This window comes from Quercus robur, chromosome 3 (assembly GCF_932294415.1).
Source record: "Quercus robur chromosome 3, dhQueRobu3.1, whole genome shotgun sequence".
In the NCBI taxonomy this organism is placed as follows: Eukaryota; Viridiplantae; Streptophyta; class Magnoliopsida; order Fagales; family Fagaceae; genus Quercus; species Quercus robur.
This window is the reverse complement of record NC_065536.1, coordinates 5,168,363-5,191,790: the sequence shown is the minus strand read 5'-3', so window position 1 is coordinate 5,191,790 and position 23,428 is coordinate 5,168,363. Positions and strand designations below refer to the sequence as shown.

Below are 23,428 nucleotides of genomic sequence, written 5' to 3'. Positions count from 1 at the left end.
ACTTTGGACCATCAAATTGATTTTCTTAACTTGGAAGAGCAGCTTGTTCCTCATGCTTAAAATAGATTCTACTATTAGAGTTGACGTTAATGTAAACTTCTCCTTGGATATATGCTGGTTTTGTAAGTGGCCTGAAGGGTTGAGGATAAGTGTTACCAGGTCTTTTGTGGAGGGAAAGGCTTGGGAATCAATATGCAATCGCAATCCCGTGCAATTGCTAAACCTGATTGCTCAAATAACTACACATTGTTGAAGCTACTACAACTGTTAATAGGGTGTATTCCATATTTTGATTTCCTATGATCAAAGACCATTTAGAAAGGGTCCAGCGGGTAGTTTGCTAAAATTGTTGAGTGACTTTCATCAAATAGTTATTTCTTACGTCTATAAGGTCCTATTTTTTTTGGTCTTTCATGCTCAAAGTCCTCACTTAAAAGAATGTTTCTTAAACATTGGGTTCCAAAAGAGTCTTCTGTTTTCGTGCACTGGTTTTAGAATTTGAATATCTGCAATGTGTTCTGGTGCACAATACAATGACGAAATGGACATCTGGTAGTCATCTTGGACCTAGCCACATGAACATGAAAGACCTCATGCAAGTCACAGCAAGCTTCGTGCTTGGCAATTTTACTTCTTTCCTTTCCTTTGAATTTAGTTGTCATTTCGATTCTTTGTTTACGTTCAATCAAATTAGAACGTGATAACTTCACCCAAGATAACAAATTAGAACACCTAATCTCCTCTTTCACCATATGTTAATATTTAAGCAATTTCATAATTACAATTAGATCCTTGTATTGCACCATTCCTTATGAGAGAGAAAGAGTTAAAATCAAGATGATTTCATCACTATTTTTCTTAGTGATTTGTTTAAAATGTCATGATTATCAATAATTATGTTATGTATCAGATATATGTATCTTCTTTTTCATAGTATAAAAGTCACCGTAACTATGTAAAATGCATGTATTATGACAGAGAAGACATATATATCTAATGCATGAGATACATTCTTTTACAAATCATTTTTTCTTTTTAAAATCCTCTTTTTTAAGGTAGACCTATGATTGTTATTTTATTATTATTATTATTATTTTTTTTGTCTTTTTGAAAACAATTGAAAAACGAGTTGCAAGCTTGATTTGGGCAAACCATTTTAAAAAATACATATCTTCTACATAATTGATTGGGTTGTGTTATTTTATAGTAGTTGTGGATATAAGTGAAATGATAAAAGATTAGAGGGTTGGAAGTAAAGCCAAAATTTGAAAAATTAAAAAGGTAATTTTCACTTCCCTCTCTTTAAGTATAGGGAGAGCGGGAGAGCAATTGCAATATCCCCTTTGGTTTAAAAAATAACGATGCTACCCCTATCTTTTCGTAATGAGCACTTTACCTTTCACACGCTAATGATATCCATACTTTCTAATAACAAACACATCACATGCATAATGACAATCGTTCAAATTGTGCATGTATTGTGTCAATGCATGTTATTTGTTTGATATGGTAGAGTACTAAGATTATTAAAATGTGAGTTTAGACACATTCCATTTTAAAAAATTTATTAATTAAAAATATTTTGAGGTATTAATTGAGTAACAAAATTATTGGTTAATAAAATGCTAATTACAAAAGATAAAAGATAAAAGATAAAGCAAAGTTATTAGGTTTTAATTTAAGGAAAGTTGCATCTAAATTTTTTCCTTTATAAAGTAATCCTAGTATCACGTAAATAACCACAACTTTTGTTACAATTATTCTACATTGCATGTTGAGATTGGCTGCTTGTTAATTTCATATAGACTACTATTTTTTCTCTATCATTCACAACTTGGCATGTAAACAATTGTAACAAAAATTGGTACTCTTTTGAAAAAATAAAAAATAAAGGGAAATTTGCAACTGCCCATAATTTTTAATTTTATGGGCAAGTTTATCCTTTTTAATTTTAATTTTTCAAACCTTACGTTACTCTATATATATATATATAGAGAGAGAGAGAGAAAGTGGGAGACTATTTTCATCTCTTTCGATGATCGCTCTTCCCCAAAAGTGCGAGTATTTTTCTCTATCAAAAAACAAAAACAAAAACAGTAAAATAGTATTACAAATAATACTACCACCTGAAACTCAACCTTTGATCATAAACTAAAGCCCATGATCTTTCTAGGTTAGTGTCTCTCTAAGCTTAAGAAAACCTTCACATTGCACCGTACCAAAAAGTGCATGTGATATGTTTGACAAAAGTCCTAGCTGGGCATAAGATTAGATAGGTGAAAAATTATAGCTACTTTTAGGCATAAGAATGAGAACCCACATTTTCAAATTCATAATCAAACACCGCCACCAGCCTGTTATGGCTGTTCGGTTGAAAACAACATCTTCCCAGTATGTTGCAGCTAGAGCTAGAGACCCTGTGTTTGAGAAACTTATGGACAAGTACAAACACCTTGTCAAAGTCATTGCCATTCAAGACCTCATCCTTGCAAACCCAAAAAGCCCATATGTATCCCTTGAATTCCTCTCTAGGCTCTCCCAAAAGCTGCACCTCAACCGTGGCGCCACTTCCTTTCTACGCAAGTATCCTCACATTTTCCACATTTACTACGACCCCAACAAGTCTCAGCCCTTCTGCAGATTAACTGACGCTGCTATTGAGATTTCTTGCCAAGAAGCAGAGGCTATCAATGCTTCGTTGCCACTTGTTGTTGACCGTTTGGTACGGTTTCTGTCAATGTCCTCATCCAAAATGCTGCCCCTTCGTGGCATTTTCAAAGTTTGGAGGGAACTCGGGCTCCCTGATGATTTTGAGGAATCAGTAATTGCTCGAAACTCTGATCTTTTTCAACTTTGTGATGCTCATGAACCTAATACTCATTTTTTGAAACTGGTTGATGGGAGTTGTGTCAATCATTTTACGGCAGCAGTGGAGAATTGGAGGCTTTTGGAGTGTTGTAAGCAGGATTGTAGTGTTGATAGGATGGAAATGAGATATAGTTTTAAACATGGGTATCCTCCATGTATGAAACTTAGTAAGAGTTTTAGGGCCAAGGTTAAGGAATGGCAAAGTTTGCCATATGTGGGACCATACGAGGAGATGAGAGAGAAGAAGAAGACATCCAAGTTTGGAATGATGGCAATGGAGAAACGGGCTGTTGCAATCATTCATGAATTCTTGAGCTTGACAGTGGAGAAGATGGTGGAAGTAGAGAAGATCAGTCATTTTAGGAAATGGTTTGGGATTGACTTAAATATAAGGGATTTGTTCTTGGATCACCCAGGAATATTTTATTTGTCCACAAAGGGGAAGAGGCATACCATCTTTCTGAGAGAAGCATATGAGAGGGGATGTTTGATAGAACCAAATCCAGTTTATGATGCTAGAAGAAAGCTTCTTGATCTTGTTGTCTTGGGACGTCATGGTTTGTTTAATGATGAAAATAAGCCAAGGGACCTTTTTAGTTGCAAGGAGGCTGAGTTGCAAGAAGAGGACTCTGACGAAGATGATGACTTTTCAGCACCCTGACTAGAACATTTCAACTTCCAGTATCAGGTGCATCATCGGTTTGCCCTTCCAGGTTTATAGCTCCATTATTTGAAGATATGATCCATTTGAAGGGGCTCACTTGATTGCATCCTATTTTTAATGGTAAATTAAAGGGTGAGAATAAGTTCAAGATGATTTTATTGAAGAATCTTATAGAGGTAAAACACCCCCCTCGTCCCCCACCCCCCCCCCCCCCCCCCCGGGGCGACTCTCTCTCTCTCTCTCTCTCTCTCTCTCTCTCTTTGTGTGTATGTGTGCACGCACGTGCATGGGCGTGTGTGCTTGTGCATTGTTGAAAATTGAACATTTAGCAATATCAATTAAAGTGAGCAAATTTTGTTCACACATTTCAGCTGTAATCCATTTGCAATGTCTACCATGTTGTTGATTTGGTTTGTTCTATGCCTATTTGTTATGCCTTATGTACACTTACGAAATTTTATTTAGCTACATTGGGGTGAAAACATGTTTCACGCATGACTTGTAAAGATTGTTGAGTTTTATGTCTAAATTTGACTTCTTTTTTAAGAGATTATCCTCAAATAGTTTAAGAATATGGAATCCATTGATTAGCAAAGGCACCGTGTGACTTAATTTGAAGAAAGTTTATGATGGTAACAAACACATGATATAATGCTAGCATTGCCAAGTGCCAACTGTTACTCAGTTCTCCATTTACTTAATTAGTCATGGGATGATTACGCAGTGAAATTTATCAAGTTGTGGTCATGTTATCTAAAGAGAATATCTCTTTTACTTATCAAAGGAAAAAAAAAATCTCTTTACGGTGAACAAACCACTACAATTGTCATAATTGCTGAGAGATTCATGAACGATGGCCTTGCTATTCACAAAATGCTTAATTAACTTCTAAACTTGTGATGGAAATTGATTATTAGATAATTTTTGTTTAGTGTATGGTACACAATTTCACAATTTTGACATGTAGAATTGGTCCAAAAGATGAGATAGAGTTTGTCTGCTTTAGAAGGCCAAGTTGGCTTTGATTTTAATTGAGGTTGTCAAATGTTTACCAGTTTGCTTGATAATGTTCTACTCTAACCATTTCTCATGATCTCTTTCTTTTTGGGTAGCTGATCTATTTTCCTTGGCCCTTAGATTTTGATTCTGCTGCGAAGCCTGACAAATTTGATGCCATGATGACTGCTGCACAATTGCACTGGAGGTGGCTGCCAATAATTGGGAACGACATTATTAGACCCATGTGGAGGATGTTCTGTTGTTGTAAAATTTAATCCAATTTTTTCTTTAGGTAGGTGTATATATTTTTTTTGGCTGAAATACACTTTCATCTCAGAAATTGGACCTAGATTCAGTTATTGTCCATCAAATTTAAAATTTCCTAATTTCACCCTCGAGAAATTTAAAAGGCAGCAGTGTTTCCTTTTGTCATTAGCTGTGAATGCAACATCAGATTTTGACCGTCACATCAGCCTTCCTTTGGCCAAATGTTCAATTCAGTTCACAGTTGATGGATAGAAGGACAATATTGTTATCATTTACATTATTCAGGGACAAAATGAAAAAGTTTTAAATTTGAGGGACGAAATCAAACCTATGCTTAAGTTTCAAGGATCAGAGGTCTATTTCAGCTAGTGTTTTTCTTAAGGTGCTGCTAGTTCAGAATGGTTATAAGACAGTGAAAAATAATATTTGAAGTGGCATTAGAGAGAGGTTTTAGTCACTCTTCTTTCACTTATTTTTGGAGCATAAGTCTAGAGTATTGAATTATGCAGCCATAGTTGGAGAATTGTAGAGATCCTCTGTTACGATATTGTTTCTTGTTGAATTTGTACCTTTTTTGTGTTGCTGAACACATACATCAATAGTTGAATGGTGAATTATGAAGAAATTCACTCTTTCTTTTTCTACTAATCTGTCTGCTTGATTTGTGGAGCTTATCTCTCTTTTAGATTGGGTTATAAAAGGCAGCTTTACCAACTATGGAAAACATTGATCCTTTTTGGTGGCTGTGTTTGAGGATTGTGCTATTTTGCTTAAATTATCATTATTTTGTTTGGTTTGAGTTTCCACAGGGTATCAAGGTTGGAAGGGTTTATGTTTAATTATTTTCTTACTTGTTCAAAAAGTGGAGTGCCAAAAGAGTATTTCCTCAATGTTGTCTACAAAAAGGCAATGAGATCTTTCTAGATGCCAAGATTCATACAAGTTAACATATTATAGTGGAAGTCATCACATATGTACTGTGATTTTTATATTTACCTCCATGACTATTAGTTGCTGGAGTGTATGAAGCTAGCTCCATTTTCTGACCAAATATCAGGCAGTGACTTGCCCTATTGTGATGTAATCGACAAAAATACCAATTTGAGGTTCTTAGATAAACTATACCTATTTGAGGTTCTCACTTAAACTTCGAAGTCAAATTCATTGAGATTTTAGCATTGACATATCTTGCATGGAGCATTTTACTCATCACTTCGATTTGAAGGGGGTCTTGGGGAAAATAAGAATAAAGCCCTCAGGTAATGTGGAGTTTTTATAAAAACTGAGAGAGCATTTCTTCTTTTTATTTAGCGTTCTATCAAAATTTACTCTCACATGTAGTCAGTGATTCAGTAATAAATCAGGACAACGAGGAAAAAGTCATGAGAATGTTATTTCTTGAAAATCCTTTATGTATTGGGTTCCATCTATTTGAGTATATAAACCCATGGGAAAATTTATAGGATTTTTAAGGAATCCAATCATATTAGTCTTATTGATGAGGGGAGAGACAGAGAGATTTATCATTAGCAAAGGGAGCACTGTTAAAGCACCAAGAGTTTGGAGGGAAATGAAATTGGTCATGTTGAGTTACTCTTTCAGAGCACCAAGATTTATCATTATCTGGTGAATCAATCTCTCCTTTCACAGTTTGTTCCTGCGCAAGCCCAGTTACATTTGAAGAAACCCAAATTAGTCATGTTGAGTTAATCTGTCTTCAGTTTCCACTCAATTAAATTCATATGAAAGAAAGCTTTTCCTACCAAGAGTTTTGATATTCTCCTCTTTATCATTACTGCTCAATACAAACTCAGCACAATGCATGGGGGGAACAAAAATTTTTAAAGGTATCATCGGTTAACCAACCACCTTGTTTACCCTAAAGGAATCCATGACTTGGCGAAGATCATTTTCCTCTTCCAAGAATACATTTTCAGGTGTTTGCAGTCTCAATTCGTACAGCCGGTTGTTTTCAACTCCAAGAACTGAAAGGTAGCGCCGGTCCCATTCCAAACTAACCACACGGTCTTGAGGCATAACAGCCAGTTCATTGTTGCTTGCATATGACTTTATGTTTACCTAATAGCAAATGCAAGCCAATATACATGATTTAAAATCCAAATATTTGTAATTAAATCAATAGCTGAAAAAAAGAAGGGTGGGGGAATGCAATCCTACATTATTATTCTGGTAGAATGAAATGACCCAAAATTCATGTGAAAGACAATTTTTGAGACATAGGCCCCTAGGTACAAATCATTTCACATTATGTATTTGTTCAATAATAAAAGTACATACAAGTGGCACATTCCTCATCTAGTGCCACTCAATATGCACTCTTCTTCTAGTGCATTACTCTATGTAACAAAAGAATTAAACAGCTGCTTGGCTGATTCTGTCAAATATGATGTGCCATGGCTAATCCTGACAAGTGAAAATCAACACAAGCCAGTTTAACTGACCTCCTGTGGTGACCGATCTAATATTGACCGGATAACCTCTATCACTACTAAGCTCAATGCAAGCAATTGACATTTTCAACACTAGAAATATCTTACCTCAACTTGATAGTAAATTCTCCCATCATCAGCAACTCTGGAAGATGTAGATAGAATATTTGATTCACGCTTGACGCCAAGCCTGGTAGACATGAACTCTGTCAAGTACTGCTTAAGTACTTTCTCTCCAGCTTCTTGAGGTGGACCCAAGTCTTCAACACTCTTGTACCTGGAGGATGAGGGAGAGGACAACTCCACAGAAATATTTTCATCAAGAACATAAGGGTCCCTGAAAAATATGTCAGCCCCAGCACCTCGGACTGGAATCCAGTTCTGAGGGTACCTGAATGAATAACCATCAAAAGTATCTATGTATTCTCTGAGTCCAATGGATGGTTGAGCAAATGCAGCATCATGCAAACCAACTCCTGAGAAGAAATAACTTGACAAAATCAAGGCCACTGCATTCCTCCTAGGAACTGCAAAAGCTTTAGTCTGATTATATATTAGAAAAAGTATAATTAAAAGACATTGTTATGAACATAAAAACCAAAGCTAGAATACCACTTGATGAAACATACATCATATTGTAAACACAAGTGGTGTTTATTACCAAACAGGATGGTCAATATGAAAAGACCTCATAAGCAGACATTTTTCAAAACAAATATAGCCTAACCCAATTAGTAGTTCTTAGAAAATATGAGGGGAACTAACAGTTAGAAACAAATCCTGTCGTTACCAATTCATTTGTTTTTCCAAACTTTCCTATAACCCCTTTTTCTCTTTTAATTTATCAAAAAGAACTGGAAGAAAATTTAAATTGTTAGATTTTGGCACATGTCTTTGGGGAATTGACAATGCCTTACTGACAAATGCTTAACCTCATCCATTTGATAATGAACACTTTTGTACCTGCCAAATGCAAACAACCTCCTGTCTCCTACTTGACTGCACCATGATATATTCTAATTCAGCAGCATATTTAAGGTCATGATGAAAGTTTTCTCAGCCCCATCAAACCATTGAACCACAAGTATCTCAGCCAAGTGGTGATTTATAGAATTATTGCAATATGACACATGTTAGGAACTTAGAGGTTCTTAATGGAGATGGATAAGAATTGTAGGAGAATGCATGAGAATTGTTGGAAAATTGACTTAATTCGAGATAGTCACCTTCCATAGAAAAATATTAAGAGAAAGAGAGGAAATGCATTAAGTAATCAATTAGTTTTTTTTTTTTTTTGATAAGTCAATTGGTTTATTCTTCAATGATATCTAATGTTGAATTAGAATTATGTATTTATAGGAGACTATCTCTAATCTCATTGGCCCACATGGCTCAAGATAACTGACTAGTTAATTCAACATGTGCTCTATGAATTAAGTTATGTGTTAAATGAGCTACACGTGCTCAAATCCTAACTAACAAATCCTAATCTCAACTAACTAACTAATTACCTAACTAAAGGGATTACAACAATTATTTCATATTCCTAACAACACATATGCCATGGATTAAATCTTATCATTTGAAGTTAAAAGCACCCCAAAATTTTTATTATAAAAAAAAAAAAAAAAAAAAAAAAAAAAAAAAAAAATCTTTCTTAAATTAAATAGGTTGAAAGAACTCCATAGTCTCTCCAATAGACAAAATAGAATTGACTTCCACTCTTCTAGCCTTTTTTTGCAGTCACTAATCTCAGTATGACTATACAATCATTTAAGCTCAACATTGTTCTAAGTTCTAACTACACATTTATATATATATATATATATATATAAATATATATATATATATATATATGCTTTTAACTAACAAGCATTGAATTGCATAGCCCATAACAACTATGTTACAAAGTTAGTAAAATATTAATGTCACAGCAGAAAAACTTAAACACCCATAAGAAAATAAAACTTGCTATCTTTTTACTTTGTATATAAAATTAAGAAGAAGAAAAAAAAGATTATGTTTCTTGTGGGGTTGGGGTGTTTTGAAGGTTGGAAGAATTACCGTTTGAACATTGCAAGAAATGGTAGTTGAGTAGCGGAGAGGGAACGACGTCGTGTAACGAGTTAACCCGGAGGGTGAGTGAGTCTGAGGAGGAGGAGGAAGGAGCGAGTTCAAGATAATGGTGGTGGTCATTTCAGACTCAGAGAGAGAGAAAAAAAAAAAAGGAAGGGAAGAATGAAGTGAGGTGGAGAATAGAGACTATGGATGGAGATCACTCTAAAACAGAGGATGTGCTAGACTTTGGTTGGAATTATAGCTGGGCGTGAACATGGGCCTGTGTCCACTGTCCACCCATATTTTGGAGATAAAAGGTTGGGCTGACCCACATGTATATATGAAGAGAGCCATGGCATTGACACTAATTTTTCACCTTTATCCACCTATATGATGAGCAGATTTTGCAATTTTGTCAAGGGTTTGGTTAATGGGTGTTAAATTGAATTGTTTGTTACAATGATTGAATTTTTTTTTTTTTTAGAGAGTTGAGCTATTTTTTTGTTAAATGGATAGTTGTTTAGTATTAACTTTTGTTACTTTTCAATGTAGTGAAACTTGTTAGATTCCTCCTTAACGAGTGCACTTTGACACCTGTTAATAAGAGTCTATTAGTAATTACACTGAGTCTAAAGAACCTCTAGATTACTTCATGTAATTACATATCAATATTTTCATGCAAATATTTGCTAATAAGTGAAGTGAAATTATGAAAATTCTTGTTATAGCTTTTGCTCTCATTTCATTATTAAAAAAAAAATGATAACAAGTCTTTTCTAATATTGGTAGTTGAATTATTGGAAAAATTCAATTTAATCACTCGTCAAGTAAAGTATTAAGCATCATCCTTACCAAAAATAAGAAAAGAAAAGTTAATATTATCCTTTGCCTGGTAATTTTGATCTCTCTTACACCATAAATAGAACCAACAATTTTACTAGTATTTTGCATGGTTATAAATTCACTCAAGCTACCACATGCTTAGCAAATTATATCAGAATCTATTTGATTGCCATTCTTGCTGCCATAATTTCAGATTCAGTGTCAAAAATCCCCTTGGCTCATCCCAATCCCAACACTAAAAAGAAAAGAGAGAAACAAAGGGCCAATCATATAACCCACATTGAAATGAACAACTATTCCTTGTCAAACACCATGTCCATTTTTGTTTAAGTGGATGTGATTCAGATATCATTTTCACCATATGACCTGTATTTCTTTTGTGGATAATAAGAACCTTAATATCATTGGTTGTCAATTCTTTGTGCACTTTTCCACATGGCACTTACAATTGCGCACTTTGTCAACAAATAAAATTTTGTTAAGAGAGAGAGAGAGAGAGAGAGACGAAATTGTGAAGGAAAAGACAAGACCCAAATTTTCCACAAAAGTTATTTGACGGAGAAATGTTAATAAGTATCTTTAAGATAATTGTTAACCAATTATTTTAAGAAAGTTTTTATGAAAAAAAAAATTAATATTTTGATAAATTTTTTTATATTTTTCATAAAAATAGTGTCAAAAATTTTCTTTAAATAAATTGTTAACCATAGTCCTAAAATACACTTGTCAACGTGACTCTTTTTGCGTTACTATCACAGGTTATAAAATTTGAGTTGGACAATCTCCCTTACACGTCACCACTCACCAACACTTATCTCTCTCTCCTCTCACGTGTCATGCACTTATGCTTGTGATATATAAACTATTTCATTTTTCACACGCTATTATCATCCACGAAATAAACAGCAATAACCGAACTTTCCAAATATATCATTGCTCAACAGAAAATTCTTTTTTTATTTTTGCAGATTCAAAATCATAAAATAGATTTATTTAAAGTCTCAAGCCAATAGGCAACCCGCTTAATAAGGGGAAACTTCTATTAATATTGTTGGTTTTGGGATAAGATAAAACAATCTAACTTGCACATATATAAAATCTACCTCTAGTTTCTTTATAGTAAGTATATTTCTCTTGGATAATTCTACCCAAAAAAAAAAAAAAAAAAATTCTCTAGGATATAAATAAAGTTAACAGTTGGAGACATTTTGGCACTTTTCTGTATTTTTTGGGGTTAAAACAAAATACACAAATTTCTCATTTTATTGATATTTATTCTATTTTGGGATGTCTCAAATCATAGCATTTTTGAAACGTCAATACTTTATAGACATAATGTTAATAGTTTTTCTAACTTATTATATAAAAGGAATACTCCATTTTTTTTTAGTTTAAAGTAAAAAAGACATTTATTTCGAGAATGACATTCATCAAAAGAAAATTGAAAAATGGTAGTGTTGAAAATTTATACCCTTTTATTTGAAATAAAATCGTGAAATTCCCTAAAAATCTTGAATCTTTTAAACAAGACAATAATATATGGGATGGAGGGAGTATAAAATATTTGGATGCTAAAGGATGTTTTGTTTCATAACTCCAAAACTTAATTAAAGATGTAGCAACTATTTGAAGATAGCTTTGAGCACTTGATTCTTCCACACTAAAAAGAAAGAAAGAAAAAAAAATACTTTGAGCACTTTAGCTGAATATTTAGTTTAATAATTGTTTCATTAAATTACCAAAGTAATAGAGAATGCAGATCATGCATATAAACTTTCACTAGTTAAGGAGTACCACCCCCCATAACTTTCTCCATGAGTACCATTCAAGATCAATATATAACACAATCAGATTCTACTAAACAATCTTCTCCAAAAAAAAAAAAAAAAAAAGATTCTATCATACAAATTTATTCTACTAATTTTTGTTAAATTCAACTTTTTTTATTATTAGAAAAATGTTATTTCTACATTATTTTTACAATAAATTTCAAGTGGCAAGTTGTTACAAATTGTTATTAGTTGACAAAATTGTAATTTCAATAATAAGTTTAAATTAGAACTACTAACAATTTCCTACCTATGATTTTTATAAAAGTGTGTAGAAATTTTCTTTTTATTATGGAAGATGCCACAAAAAATTGAATGAACTATACCTCAAACATCTATTTTTCTTCTCCATAAATTCAACTAATTAATGGTGACAATGAAGCCACTTTATACCTTTTTTTTCCTCTCCTTAAATTCAACTAATTAATGGTGACAATGAAGCCACTTTCTATCATTTTATAAGTATGGTAATTTATTCAACATACATATAACTCCATGTCTCACATAAATAAATAAATAAATAAATGTTATATTGGAGTTCACTCATGTTTGTTTTTGGTTCATTGATGTCAAATACATCAAATAGTTGCTGACTTCTAATTTTTCTCTCCTAAATTATCAGTGTACATTTGGTAACTTAGCATTTTGCTTTGACTACCACCTTGAAATAAGCTAATTTTTAACTTTTTGTTTCACACTATGCAAATAAACTTTCGAAAATAAACCATTCTCAAATAAATATCTATCATTTTTTTATTTTGATGGTCATAAAAATTTAAACCATTTTATGAAAACAATTAAGTACATTTTAAAAAAAAAAAATTATAATCACTTAAAAAATCCCAAAAAAATGAAACCAGATATTAAATAATAAAATCTTCTTAAATTTGAGGGAAAAAAAAAAAAAAAAAAAGCAATAAAATAAATATCTTCTTATACAAGGCAAGACTTTCCTCTTCGCCGCCTAACATAAAAACCACCACCTCCCCTCTTTTTTTACTTTCATTCCCATTGTTTTCTTCCATTTCCAACTCTCTCAATTCTCAAAGCCACCATTTTTTTTTTTCTATTTGACACCAAAGTCTCATAGAAAAAAAAAATCCCAAATTCTCTATATGCATAACCTTTGTTTCCACCACATAGATTTTCTCAACTTGTTCAATCACAAAACTTCGTCCATATGAACACAATCAGATTCCTCATCAAACCAACCATGAAATCCACTTCCAAAATCCTCTCCTCATGTCGAAACTCACAGTTTTTCAATCCAAACTCGCAGACCCAAGCACACCCTTTTCGTGTTTTGGTCTCTGCTCGCTTTATTCGCAATACCCACATGGCTTTTCGATTCCCAAGCTCAGGTTTTTACCAGTCTAAGCCTAATGGTATTGGTGGGTTTTCCAATGGTAGGGGTAGCTATATTGTTTCTAGGGTGCTTTCCACTGCTGTGGAGACACGCGTGAATGAGAACAGCTTTGAGAGAATCTATGTGCAAGGTAACAATGGTGGCATGAATGTGAAGCCATTGGTGGTAGAGAGAATTGACAAAGATGAGAATATGGTTGCGGAAGAAGGCTCTAGGATAGAGGTTGATGGTGGTGTTGGTGTTGGTGATGTGAATTTAAGGAATTTGGAGGGTTTGATTGAACCCAAGGTGGTGGTGGAGGAGAGTGAGGTGGAGAAAGAAGCATGGAGGTTGTTGAGAGAGGCTGTTGTGTATTATTGCGGGAGTCCTGTGGGGACGGTGGCGGCGAATGACCCCGGGGATAAGCAACCATTGAATTATGATCAGGTGTTTATCAGGGATTTCGTCCCCTCAGCACTTGCATTCTTGCTTAAAGGAGAAGGAGAGATTGTTAGGAACTTTCTCCTTCATACCTTGCAATTGCAGGTAAATAATAGCAACAACAAACTATTCGAATTCTTGTTCCTTAATTGGTTTATTGATTGGTGTTGTTTTTTGTTATATAGTAAGTACTGTTTTATTGTTAAATGTATGTCTTTTTTTTGGTATATGAATAATAAATGGTGGAAACCTCATTTCATTTATGAGTCTTAACATCTAAATGTCTTAAACGTACTTTTGGTGTAACCACTTACTAATTTAGGTGATTTTGATTTATTTTGTTGTGAGGGAAACCTTTTAAGGTAATTTTGTTGGTGGCTAATGTAAATGTGCAAATTTGTGGTTTCAAGTGCTAAAGATGTTATATTATAGTGTTTTCAATGTTGCCCTGATAGAAGTGTGGCCTTTCATTAGTTTGTCATGTTTTCAGGGGGAAATATGTTGCTCTTCCCTTGTGTAGCGTATGATGTTACTGCTTTTACAAATGCGTAGGTGACTGGGTCTTGGCTAACTTTAATCTAAGAACAGTGCCTGCAAATTTTAGATACATTAATGGTTTAATGCTTGAGATTACTAGAATCCATGATTGTTTTCTTGTTTATCATGTAGAGTTGGGAGAAAACAGTGGACTGCTATAGCCCAGGGCAGGGCTTGATGCCTGCAAGCTTTAAAGTTAGAACTGTGCCTCTCGAGGAAAATAAGTATGAAGAAGTTCTAGATCCAGATTTTGGTGAATCAGCTATTGGTCGTGTTGCACCTGTGGATTCTGGTTAGTGTAATACTATAGTGGAATGTTGTAGATAATGCATGCTAGAATTTGCAATTATTTTGAATTAAGAATGTTGTAGAATCCACCATTATTGGCCTCTACATTTTTCACAGTAGGATTTCATTGTCTAACTTATGTACTCAATAATTGATGCTGAAAGAATGCTTTTCTTATAGCATATAATGACTTGGTATTTGTTGTTGTATTTTGCTTCTTTTGGTAGGGTTGTGGTGGATTATCCTATTGAGGGCTTATGGAAAACTCACTGGTGACTATGCATTACAAGAAAGGGTGGATGTTCAGACTGGCTTAAAAATGATACTGAACTTGTGTTTAACCGATGGGTTTGATATGTTTCCTTCTCTGTTGGTCACTGATGGCTCCTGCATGATAGACCGGCGGATGGGTATTCACGGTCACCCCCTCGAGATCCAAGTGAGTTCAATTTATTTGATAATTTCTTAATTGCTTCATAGTGTTGTTGTGTGTGTTTTGATTAATTGGCTTAGGCACTAGGGTCCGTTTGGAAATAGCTTATTTAGCTAAAACTGAAAACTTTTTGTCGAAAGTACTTTAAAAAAATGCTAAAAGTTAGCTGAATCGTACAATGAGACTCATGAATAGTACTAAAAAGTGCAATGGGCCCTATGAATAGTAGCAAACATAAGCTAAAAACTCTAATAAGCTTCAACTTTCATCTCTTCCCAAACGCACTCATGTACCACTGTATTTCAGCGAACTTTAGATAATAAATGAAGGGTTCTTTTCTAATTTTATTGCTCTATCACACAAATGCTCATTATTGAGTGTTTTCTAACACTGGCATTGGTAACATGAAAAGTTAAGCCAGCTTGCTTTTTTGAAGGTCACCTCTAGGTGTAGCATGTGATAATCTCAACCCTATGACCAAAAGTCTGATGACTTGTGTCCTGGAGATATTAACTAGGGATTTTGAATCTTCTTTAGCATTTTTGAAAACTTGGATTGTTTTGAAACTCTCTAGAATGTGTAGAAAGGCGCTTGGTGAAGGATTTAACCCCACATTGCTGTTATTGATGACTTGATGTATAAAAAAATATCCTGAAGATCTTTGAAGCTAAGATTTCTGGAAGTCATTGGTTACCGCTTAACTGCCCATGCCCCCTGATCTGATGCATTTGTTTCTAATATATATATAAATATATATAACATTTTTCTTATGCCAAGTTGCCAACTTTATTTATGTTACCTCATGTTTGATGTATCTCATTCCTGGGAAATTTGATTTTACAGGCCCTGTTTTACTCAGCTCTTCGCTGCTCCCGTGAAATGCTTGCTGTAAATGATGGATCCAAGAATCTGGTGAGAGCCATCAACAATAGGCTCAGTGCACTGTCTTTCCACATAAGAGAATACTATTGGGTGGACATGAAAAAAATCAATGAGATTTACCGATATAAAACGGAGGAATATTCCATGGATGCCACCAACAAATTCAATATCTATCCTGAACAAATTCCTTCTTGGCTGATGGATTGGATTCCAGAGGAAGGCGGCTATATGATGGGTAATCTACAGCCTGCTCACATGGATTTTAGGTTTTTCACGCTTGGAAATCTTTGGTCTATTGTTTCATCTTTGGGCACTCCAAGACAAAATACAGCTATGTTAAATCTCATTGAAGCCAAATGGGATGATCTTGTGGGCCATATGCCACTTAAGATATGCTACCCTGCCTTTGAGTTTGAGGAATGGCGAATAATCACTGGCAGTGACCCTAAGAATACGTGATTTTTCTTCTTATACTCTCTCTCTCTCTTTTTCTGTGTGTGGACTATTGTACATGTGTGCATGTGCAGATTATAGCTATATGGCTAGTTGTTTAGTGTTCTTTCAAAAATTTCCATCAAACTAAAATGTTTGTTTTATTCTTGCAGCCCATGGTCATATCATAATGGTGGATCCTGGCCGACACTCCTGTGGCAGGTAAGCCTGGATTTGGTTTCTTTAAATTATTATTGAGGAATGCTCAACAAATTTGGATTTTTTCTGGAATTGAATGTCGATATGCATGTCCTAATTCACTTATCAAAAAAAAAAAAAAAAATGCATATCCTAATTCAGCCTTTGGTTTACATTGGGAGCTCTGCAAGTAATAGGCAGGATCCACTAGGAACCATTGATAATGTTAGGCAGGCCGATCAACGTGGCGCTCCTAACCTCTTATGCATGATAAGTGTGTAGGTCAAATAGTGTCATGTGCTGCTTCATTTGTTAGCTGCCTTGCTGGCCAATTTATGTACTTGGTTATTGACATAAAAAGTGGATAAATTTGAATAAATTGTGGCCATAAAATAAAAAAGAAGAAAGAAGTTGCTTTGTTCTCTGTGTAATGGCAGAATTTGGGGCAAGTTGGGGGAGAAATTTTTAAGATATACAAACTAATTTTGACACAACATTCATCTTTCTTGTGTATCGGCAAAATTTATCTGTAGTTTCTAAAATATTGTCTTCTACTATTTTCAGTTCACATTGGCATGCATGAAGATGGGCAGATTTGAACTAGCCCAAAAAGCTGTTGATTTGGCTGAGAAGAGGCTTCCAGTTGACCATTGGCCTGAATATTATGATACCCAGACAGGGAGGTTTATTGGAAAGCAAGCCCGACATTTCCAAACGTGGACTGTTGCTGGGTTTCTTGCATCTAAATTGCTCTTGCAGAATCCAGAGATGGCTTCCATGTTATTCTGGGAGGAGGATTATGAGCTTCTTGAGATCTGTGTTTGTGCACTTAGCAAGAGTGGTCGGAAGAAATGCTCTCGCTTTGCTGCAAAGTCTCAGATACTTGTATAATGAGAATTCATTTTCCGGAAGTCGGGACTCAACACCTTTTTACTGTACAGCCACAAGTGTAGGATAGAGTTTATTAGTGTTTGATAAAGAAAAAAAATATCAACCTCAAAGTGCAACATAAAGCATTCGTTTTACGTGTTGCTGTACAATAATAATGTCATTTGTCACCCGATTAATTGATATAGTTGATCGGCTTTAGAGGATAAAATGACCATGTTGAGGTGCCTTATTTCATGGCGCCTTGCTTTGGTCATCTATATGTAAATTCTAACAAGTACAACATGTTTACCAATTCATTTACCCATTACAAGGCAGTGGGTGAGATATAAAAAGGGGATTCTTTTATAGCCATTTTACATAATTTTTATATTGTATTTTGGCTGAAAAGATGCATGAATATATATTGCTATTTTTTAAAATATATGCAATCATACTGCATCCATTTTCTCTGATTAATGTTTTTTTTTTTTTTTTTGGTGGCTTTTGCTTCTTGTAATGCTGTTTGTATGGCATTGCTTATCATTCATCAATAGCAAAGCATGTCCATTTCATCGGCACTTTCTTGATCATTAACTGTTGTCAATGTCATATACAACAACTACTAAGCCTTGATTTCAAATATTTTGGGAACGACTTGGATCTACATCGGATTAGTAGGGTCAGTCATATACAACTGTTGTAATATCTTGATCTTTTACTTTTGTCATTCCTGCATTAATGGTAGTTGGCGCATTGCACTCATTGGTTTCATTTGGAACTTGTATCTCTTAGCCTCTAAGACTAACTCCAAAAACGTCGACAAAAACTGATATAAAAACGTTGAAGAAATTTGATTCAAGTCTTTCAGTTCTTTATCATAGCTAAAGGCTGTGGGAACAGGAAGCTGTTTTCTCAATAAAGCTTATTGCCATGGCGAGTTTAAGGAAAATGTTGAGGCGAAGGAAATACCAAAGAACCTTCCTGTATCTAATTTGGTGACTGAGTCCCTCTAGCCTGCCAATATTGATGAAACAAATGAAGCAGAGACCTTTTTCAGAAAACCAATAACTGATAACCGGCTTATATGCTATTTCAGTATTCTTTTAGTGGACATTTCTAGGGAAATCAGTAGAAGTGAGATCTTTTCCAACATATTCATGATTCAACCTAAACAGCTGCATTTGCCCTGCTCTTCCATTCCACCAAAACAGAACAAAATCTTTCATTAATGCCAATCAAGACTAGATAATAAGATTTTATACACCATGTGGAGCAAAATTACACATAACAAAACCATAGACAGTATACATAGCATTGTTAAAAACATAAAAGTGGTCTAACTTTTGTTCTAGGACATCAAAAAGCTAACAGATTGAACCATCTACATTAAGCTTTCCCTAAAAGAAAAGCACAGCCTATCAAACCAAAATTATCATAACTGGGTAAAAACTCATCTTTGATCATCACATTCAAGCAGCCCTCTCCTTCTCTTGTAGTCACTAATGGTTAGTGTCAGAGCATGTCTCTTTCCATCATTCTCTGGGACTCGGTATCCAACAGTAGCCTCTATTTTTTGTTTCCTAGCCAAGAATCCACGTTGAGCACCCTGGGGTCCACCAAAACTCTGAAGAGTAGCCAATGAGATAGGCAGCTCAAAATTGTGCATTATATTTGACACTGTTCCATGATCTACAGGAGCACTAGTGTCAACCAATTTCCCTGCACCAGCTGCAGCTTCTAAGGCTGCTTCTGTAGTTTCCATGCCAGCCTCTGTCGTTACCTTTGATCCTGTCCCATTTTTGTCAGCACTAGCAGTACCATTGTTTGCTGCTTTATCCTCATTGTCTTCACCAGGCTTTGGATCATAGTAATTCCTCGACCTTGTCCATCTCCTTGAAAAGGGATCATACCCGTCCTCCCCAGCTTTTAAACTTGCATTTACCGATTTCATTGTTGATGCATTTTTGAAATTCTCAAACCTGTTCTTTCTGTTCATTTCAGATAGCCTAATAGCCTTTGCATCTTTCTCCAGGGGTAGCCGGGTTGCTTCCAATTCCTGCAGCTTAGTCTTGATTCTCTCCACCTCCACCTCATCATGCTTACTTACCGCTACTTCCAACTGCCTCCTCAAGCGGTCCTTCTCAACTGCAATGTTTAGTGGCCGTGATGTGGTGCTTTTCTTCTCCTGCAACATTTGCTTCACTGTGGCAGCTGAGTAAACATATGTGTAGGGTTTTAGAATGCTCTCCCTCTTTTCCAACACAGCCTGTTTTCTTGGCATCCTACAACCACTTCGCTCCATCTCCCTAACCCATTGTTTAAACTCCTCCTCACGTGGTGCTGAATCCGAAACCATAGCCATCTGCCACCTAGCAGCAGAGCTATCACTGCCCCAAACACAATTCAGATACTTATGAGTGATTTTGCCCTCTAGTTTGTATTGTTGGTCAGGGCATGTGGCATCAACACCCTGGACCAAGCAGAGCCTGTAAATAGACTCAACCTTCGACCTTCCAATTCCAATCCTCACAAAACAACCTACGATTAACTCCTCAAAGAATGGTTCCATAAACCATTTCGCAAGATTTGACCTCCGAATGGTAATTTCCTTTATATCCTCAAATGTTGGAACCTCAGAACCAGGCATGCTCCCATCCTCATCACTGTCAACAAAGCCTTCCCCAGTAGATTCTTCATCTTCACTGTCAGATCTACTAACACTCTCACTCTCGCTGGAACTGCTGGAATTTGCTGCAATGAAGGCTTTCTGTTTGATAGGTGAAATACCCTGGCTACCTGAACTTCCTCTTGATGCATCCTTTGATTTATGATGAGCCTCTGAGTCCTGTTGTTTCAACCGTTTTGCTCGCAACTCACTCAGTGCATCATGTTTGGCAGCTGTCCTCTCAGCAGACCTAGCAGATGCACGGACTCTGCCAGCTGAAGGAAGAGGTGGAGTACCTTTTCTAGATAGGGCTGAAGTCACACTGTTTCCCTTTGATCTCAACTTTTCCTTCAAGACCTTATCATTTTTTTTAGATGCTCGTTCTGACAAGATCATTTCTCTTTCAAGTTCAGTCATTTCTGCAAGCCTTTGCCGGTCATTGTCATCCTTGTAAAGATCACTGCCTACATCAGATTCATCACTGATGTTGCCCTCATGGTCAAAACCACTATCATGATTCCTTTCTTCATGGCTTTCATGTTCATTGTCTCTTTCAGAAAGGTCAAACCTCTTCTTCAATGGAACTTGAGACCTAGAGGGCTTCCGGCGTGCATAATTACGTTCATCATCTGAGTCTTCATCCCTAGAGTCACTTCCACCATCAGAATATGAACCCTCATGATGCTTTCTAGATGGTGGAAGTTGTTTCCGGTTTCTTCTGGCTAAACTGGTTCTTCCTGCTGCCTCCAGTAGCAAATTTTCCAAGTCTGCCATGATCTGCTACGTCTTCCTATATGCTGCAATAATTTGTACTTCCCCTGAATAAGTTGCAAAGAATTGATCAACCAGTTCAACTGTTGATAATTAAAGAAAGATGAACATATACACAAGCAAGGCATATCACACTGTATTTATATTTTGTATCACATTATATTTATATTTTGTAAATGGTAAGAATCACTAAAATTGCTTAAAACTGTATGATTTATGAGCAAATGTAGTTTTACCACCTAATGGTAGGGACTTGCGTAACTTTATGAAAATCATGAACTAGGTATTCATCCATTTTCCTACCACGTATCATGATGGGAAAATTGGAGTGGTACATTCAGAAGCATTTTAGCTCCAATTTCCACTTCACATTTGTGGATACATGCTGGGAATGTTCGCTAGCAGTTGGAAAAGCAGATGCAGGTTATGTTAACACCAGAATGAATACATAAATACTAGAATGCATAGCATATCACTATCACTCCATAAATCCTCAATTAGACAAAAAATCTATGTGCATAAGCTGATTAGAAGGAACCAAGATATACAGATGATATTAAAAGATCAAATTGTAGACATTCTCCATGATCCTTTTGCTCTTAATCATCTAGGCATACAAAGACATTGCTAGGGGAAAATGAAAATAATAGAATGCAACTTCCTTTAACCAACGGAACGAAATAAAGAAGACAAAACAAAGGTTTAGATACATCCCAAAACATGGCACCCGAAATAAACCAATGCAAGTTCTCAACAGCAATGTACAAGCTCTTAAAACCAATTCAATTAAACCACAACTGATCTTTATCTCTTAAAACATCTGTTGGTCACCAAAAAAATAGTGTTAAGAACCAGATATCAGACAATGTTTGATATGCCACATGTATTCTTCTCCAAAATCACATTCTCCATTGCTTTCTTCCCTAGCATGTCCTCTGTTAATACTACTTTAGCAAGTATTATTTTAGGTATTTCTCTAATTCTTTTCGTTCAAGCAACAAATTTGTTGAGAAAAGGCAAAACAAGTATACAATTCAATTAGAAGCACTTATATTGCCCATTAATATTTAAAAAAGAAAAGAAAAAAAAGAACGCAAGAGCAGATATGAAATGGCAATTGAAGTAAAAAAAAAAAAAAATCAATGGTGATTAAATGAACGTAACAATCAAATGTAAAATACATGCAATCAGTGAAAAGTGAGAAAGGAAAAAAGTAAACCAAAGCCATCAGTAAAACCAAACAGCAGAACAGAAACACATAACCAAAAAGGTCCAAGCCTTTTTATTTTTTATTTCCCAATAAACCCAAAAAGGCTCAAGATAACCCATTTATGAATCAAAACCTGATAAAACAGAGAAAATAACATATGGGTATCAAAGTATCTGTGCTAGCTCAATAGTCCATGCAAACAGTGCCATGTAACAATCAAATGCAACAAAATACAACCAGATAAAACCAAAAAAGCCAGAAATTAACCAACTTTACTAGTGAAACACATAAGTATTCCAAAATCTAGAACCAGAGAGGCCCTAAACCATCAATTCATGCATCAAAACATTAAACACAGACAAAAATATAGAAAAATAGCATCTGGGTATCAAAGTAATGTACCTCATGGCTCAATATTCCAAGAAAACAGTGTCAAAGATGGCTCAAAAGAATTCTGGAAAAAGAACAATCATATCATTAGAAAGGTTTAAAAGGTGCACAAAATTGCATGCACATAGGATAGGACACTGTTTGGTTGTTGAGAAAAATGAAGGAAAGTTCCTATTTTTGATGGTCAGTAACAGAAATGAGAAAATTTTGGCACAAAATCAGCAATGCAGTTTGAATGTTTGATTTTAGGAACAAGTGATAATTAGAGAGTACCAGACAGACATGCCACCACATGGTCAGTCCATTCCCTTGGGAGGACAGTGAAGGAGGAACGAGAATGTGGCGAGAAAGTAATAGAAGTTGGTGATTATGGGGTTTTGGGGAACATGATCATTTTTTTGTTTTTTTTTTTGGGAATCAGGAACACGATCTATTTTGTTGGTCTTAGCTTTGACCGTAAAAATTGTTGTGAAACAAAGTAACAATGTCATTCTCAAAAAAAAAAAAAAAAAAAAATATATATATATATATATATATGTATATATGTATGTATATAGCGTGTGACGGTGTGAGAGAGTTATATATATCCATATATCCAAAAAAAAAAAAAAAAAAAGAGGCTGGTGAAATCAAATGTCATTTACGACTTTTTTCAACATTATTGAGAGATTACAGTTTTTATAATATATGATAAGAAGAAAAGAAAATGGAATACTAAGAAAAAAAAAAAAAAAAAAACACAACTATTGGTTAACGGATAAAGTCTATTATTCATATAAGGGATTTGCAATTCAAACCTCACTTACACAAAAAACTAAATAGTTTCTTGATTTAATGATAAAGAATAATAATCAAAGAGTTAAAAAAAAAAAAAAAAAAAAAAAAAGGACTTAAACTTAATATTTTAGGTTCTAAGTTGAGGCTTACCCCTGTGATTGTATTCATCAACGCAGTCGAAAGGTTAATTTTTTTTTTTTTTTTTTTTTGG

At 34.9% G+C, this 23,428-nt stretch overlaps 4 protein-coding genes across 11 annotated transcripts; 2 read left to right on the top strand and 2 right to left on the bottom strand.

Moving 5' to 3' along the window:
• Positions 1 to 2,046: 2,046 nt before the first annotated feature.
• LOC126716797 (protein ROOT PRIMORDIUM DEFECTIVE 1) lies at positions 2,047 to 5,440 on the top strand. Of its 5 annotated transcripts, XR_007652288.1 has the most exons (3): positions 2,047 to 3,556; positions 3,664 to 3,708; positions 4,670 to 5,440. XR_007652288.1 is itself a non-coding variant. In XM_050417786.1 (2 exons), exon 1 carries the CDS (start codon positions 2,309 to 2,311, stop codon positions 3,527 to 3,529), a length of 1,221 nt encoding a protein of 406 aa, XP_050273743.1. In that variant the 5' UTR covers positions 2,047 to 2,308; the 3' UTR covers positions 3,530 to 3,556; positions 4,670 to 5,440. The 5 variants fall into 5 exon arrangements, 1 of the variants encoding a protein (XP_050273743.1); XR_007652287.1 differs by lacking the exon at positions 3,664 to 3,708 and having other exon boundaries at positions 2,047 to 3,581; XR_007652285.1 differs by having other exon boundaries at positions 2,047 to 3,708.
• A 917-nt stretch (positions 5,441 to 6,357) lies between these two features.
• On the bottom strand, positions 6,358 to 9,540 carry LOC126716796 (psbP domain-containing protein 1, chloroplastic). 2 transcript variants are annotated; one of them, XM_050417783.1, is made up of 4 exons: positions 9,313 to 9,540; positions 8,181 to 8,264; positions 7,357 to 7,791; positions 6,358 to 6,877 (listed from the first exon to the last, which is right to left on the bottom strand). In XM_050417783.1, the coding sequence occupies exons 1-4, from the start codon at positions 9,442 to 9,444 to the stop codon at positions 6,656 to 6,658; spliced, it is 873 nt and encodes a 290-aa protein (XP_050273740.1). In that variant the 5' UTR covers positions 9,445 to 9,540; the 3' UTR covers positions 6,358 to 6,655. The 2 variants fall into 2 exon arrangements, with proteins under 2 accessions (XP_050273740.1, XP_050273741.1); XM_050417784.1 differs by lacking the exon at positions 8,181 to 8,264 and having other exon boundaries at positions 9,313 to 9,537.
• A 3,422-nt stretch (positions 9,541 to 12,962) lies between these two features.
• LOC126716795 (alkaline/neutral invertase A, mitochondrial) lies at positions 12,963 to 17,776 on the top strand. The gene is made up of 6 exons (XM_050417782.1): positions 12,963 to 13,869; positions 14,434 to 14,593; positions 14,817 to 15,028; positions 15,866 to 16,359; positions 16,510 to 16,558; positions 17,099 to 17,776. Exons 1-6 carry the CDS (start codon positions 13,159 to 13,161, stop codon positions 17,423 to 17,425), a joined length of 1,953 nt encoding a protein of 650 aa, XP_050273739.1. The 5' UTR covers positions 12,963 to 13,158; the 3' UTR covers positions 17,426 to 17,776.
• Positions 17,777 to 18,629: 853 nt separating this feature from the next.
• LOC126716793 (protein RTF1 homolog) lies at positions 18,630 to 22,839 on the bottom strand. 3 transcript variants are annotated; one of them, XM_050417780.1, is made up of 3 exons: positions 22,714 to 22,839; positions 22,453 to 22,504; positions 18,630 to 20,887 (listed from the first exon to the last, which is right to left on the bottom strand). In XM_050417780.1, the coding sequence occupies exon 3, from the start codon at positions 20,841 to 20,843 to the stop codon at positions 18,855 to 18,857; it is 1,989 nt and encodes a 662-aa protein (XP_050273737.1). In that variant the 5' UTR covers positions 20,844 to 20,887; positions 22,453 to 22,504; positions 22,714 to 22,839; the 3' UTR covers positions 18,630 to 18,854. The 3 variants fall into 3 exon arrangements, with proteins under 3 accessions (XP_050273737.1, XP_050273738.1, XP_050273736.1); XM_050417781.1 differs by having other exon boundaries at positions 18,630 to 20,866; XM_050417779.1 differs by having other exon boundaries at positions 22,453 to 22,818.
• Positions 22,840 to 23,428: the final 589 nt, after the last annotated feature.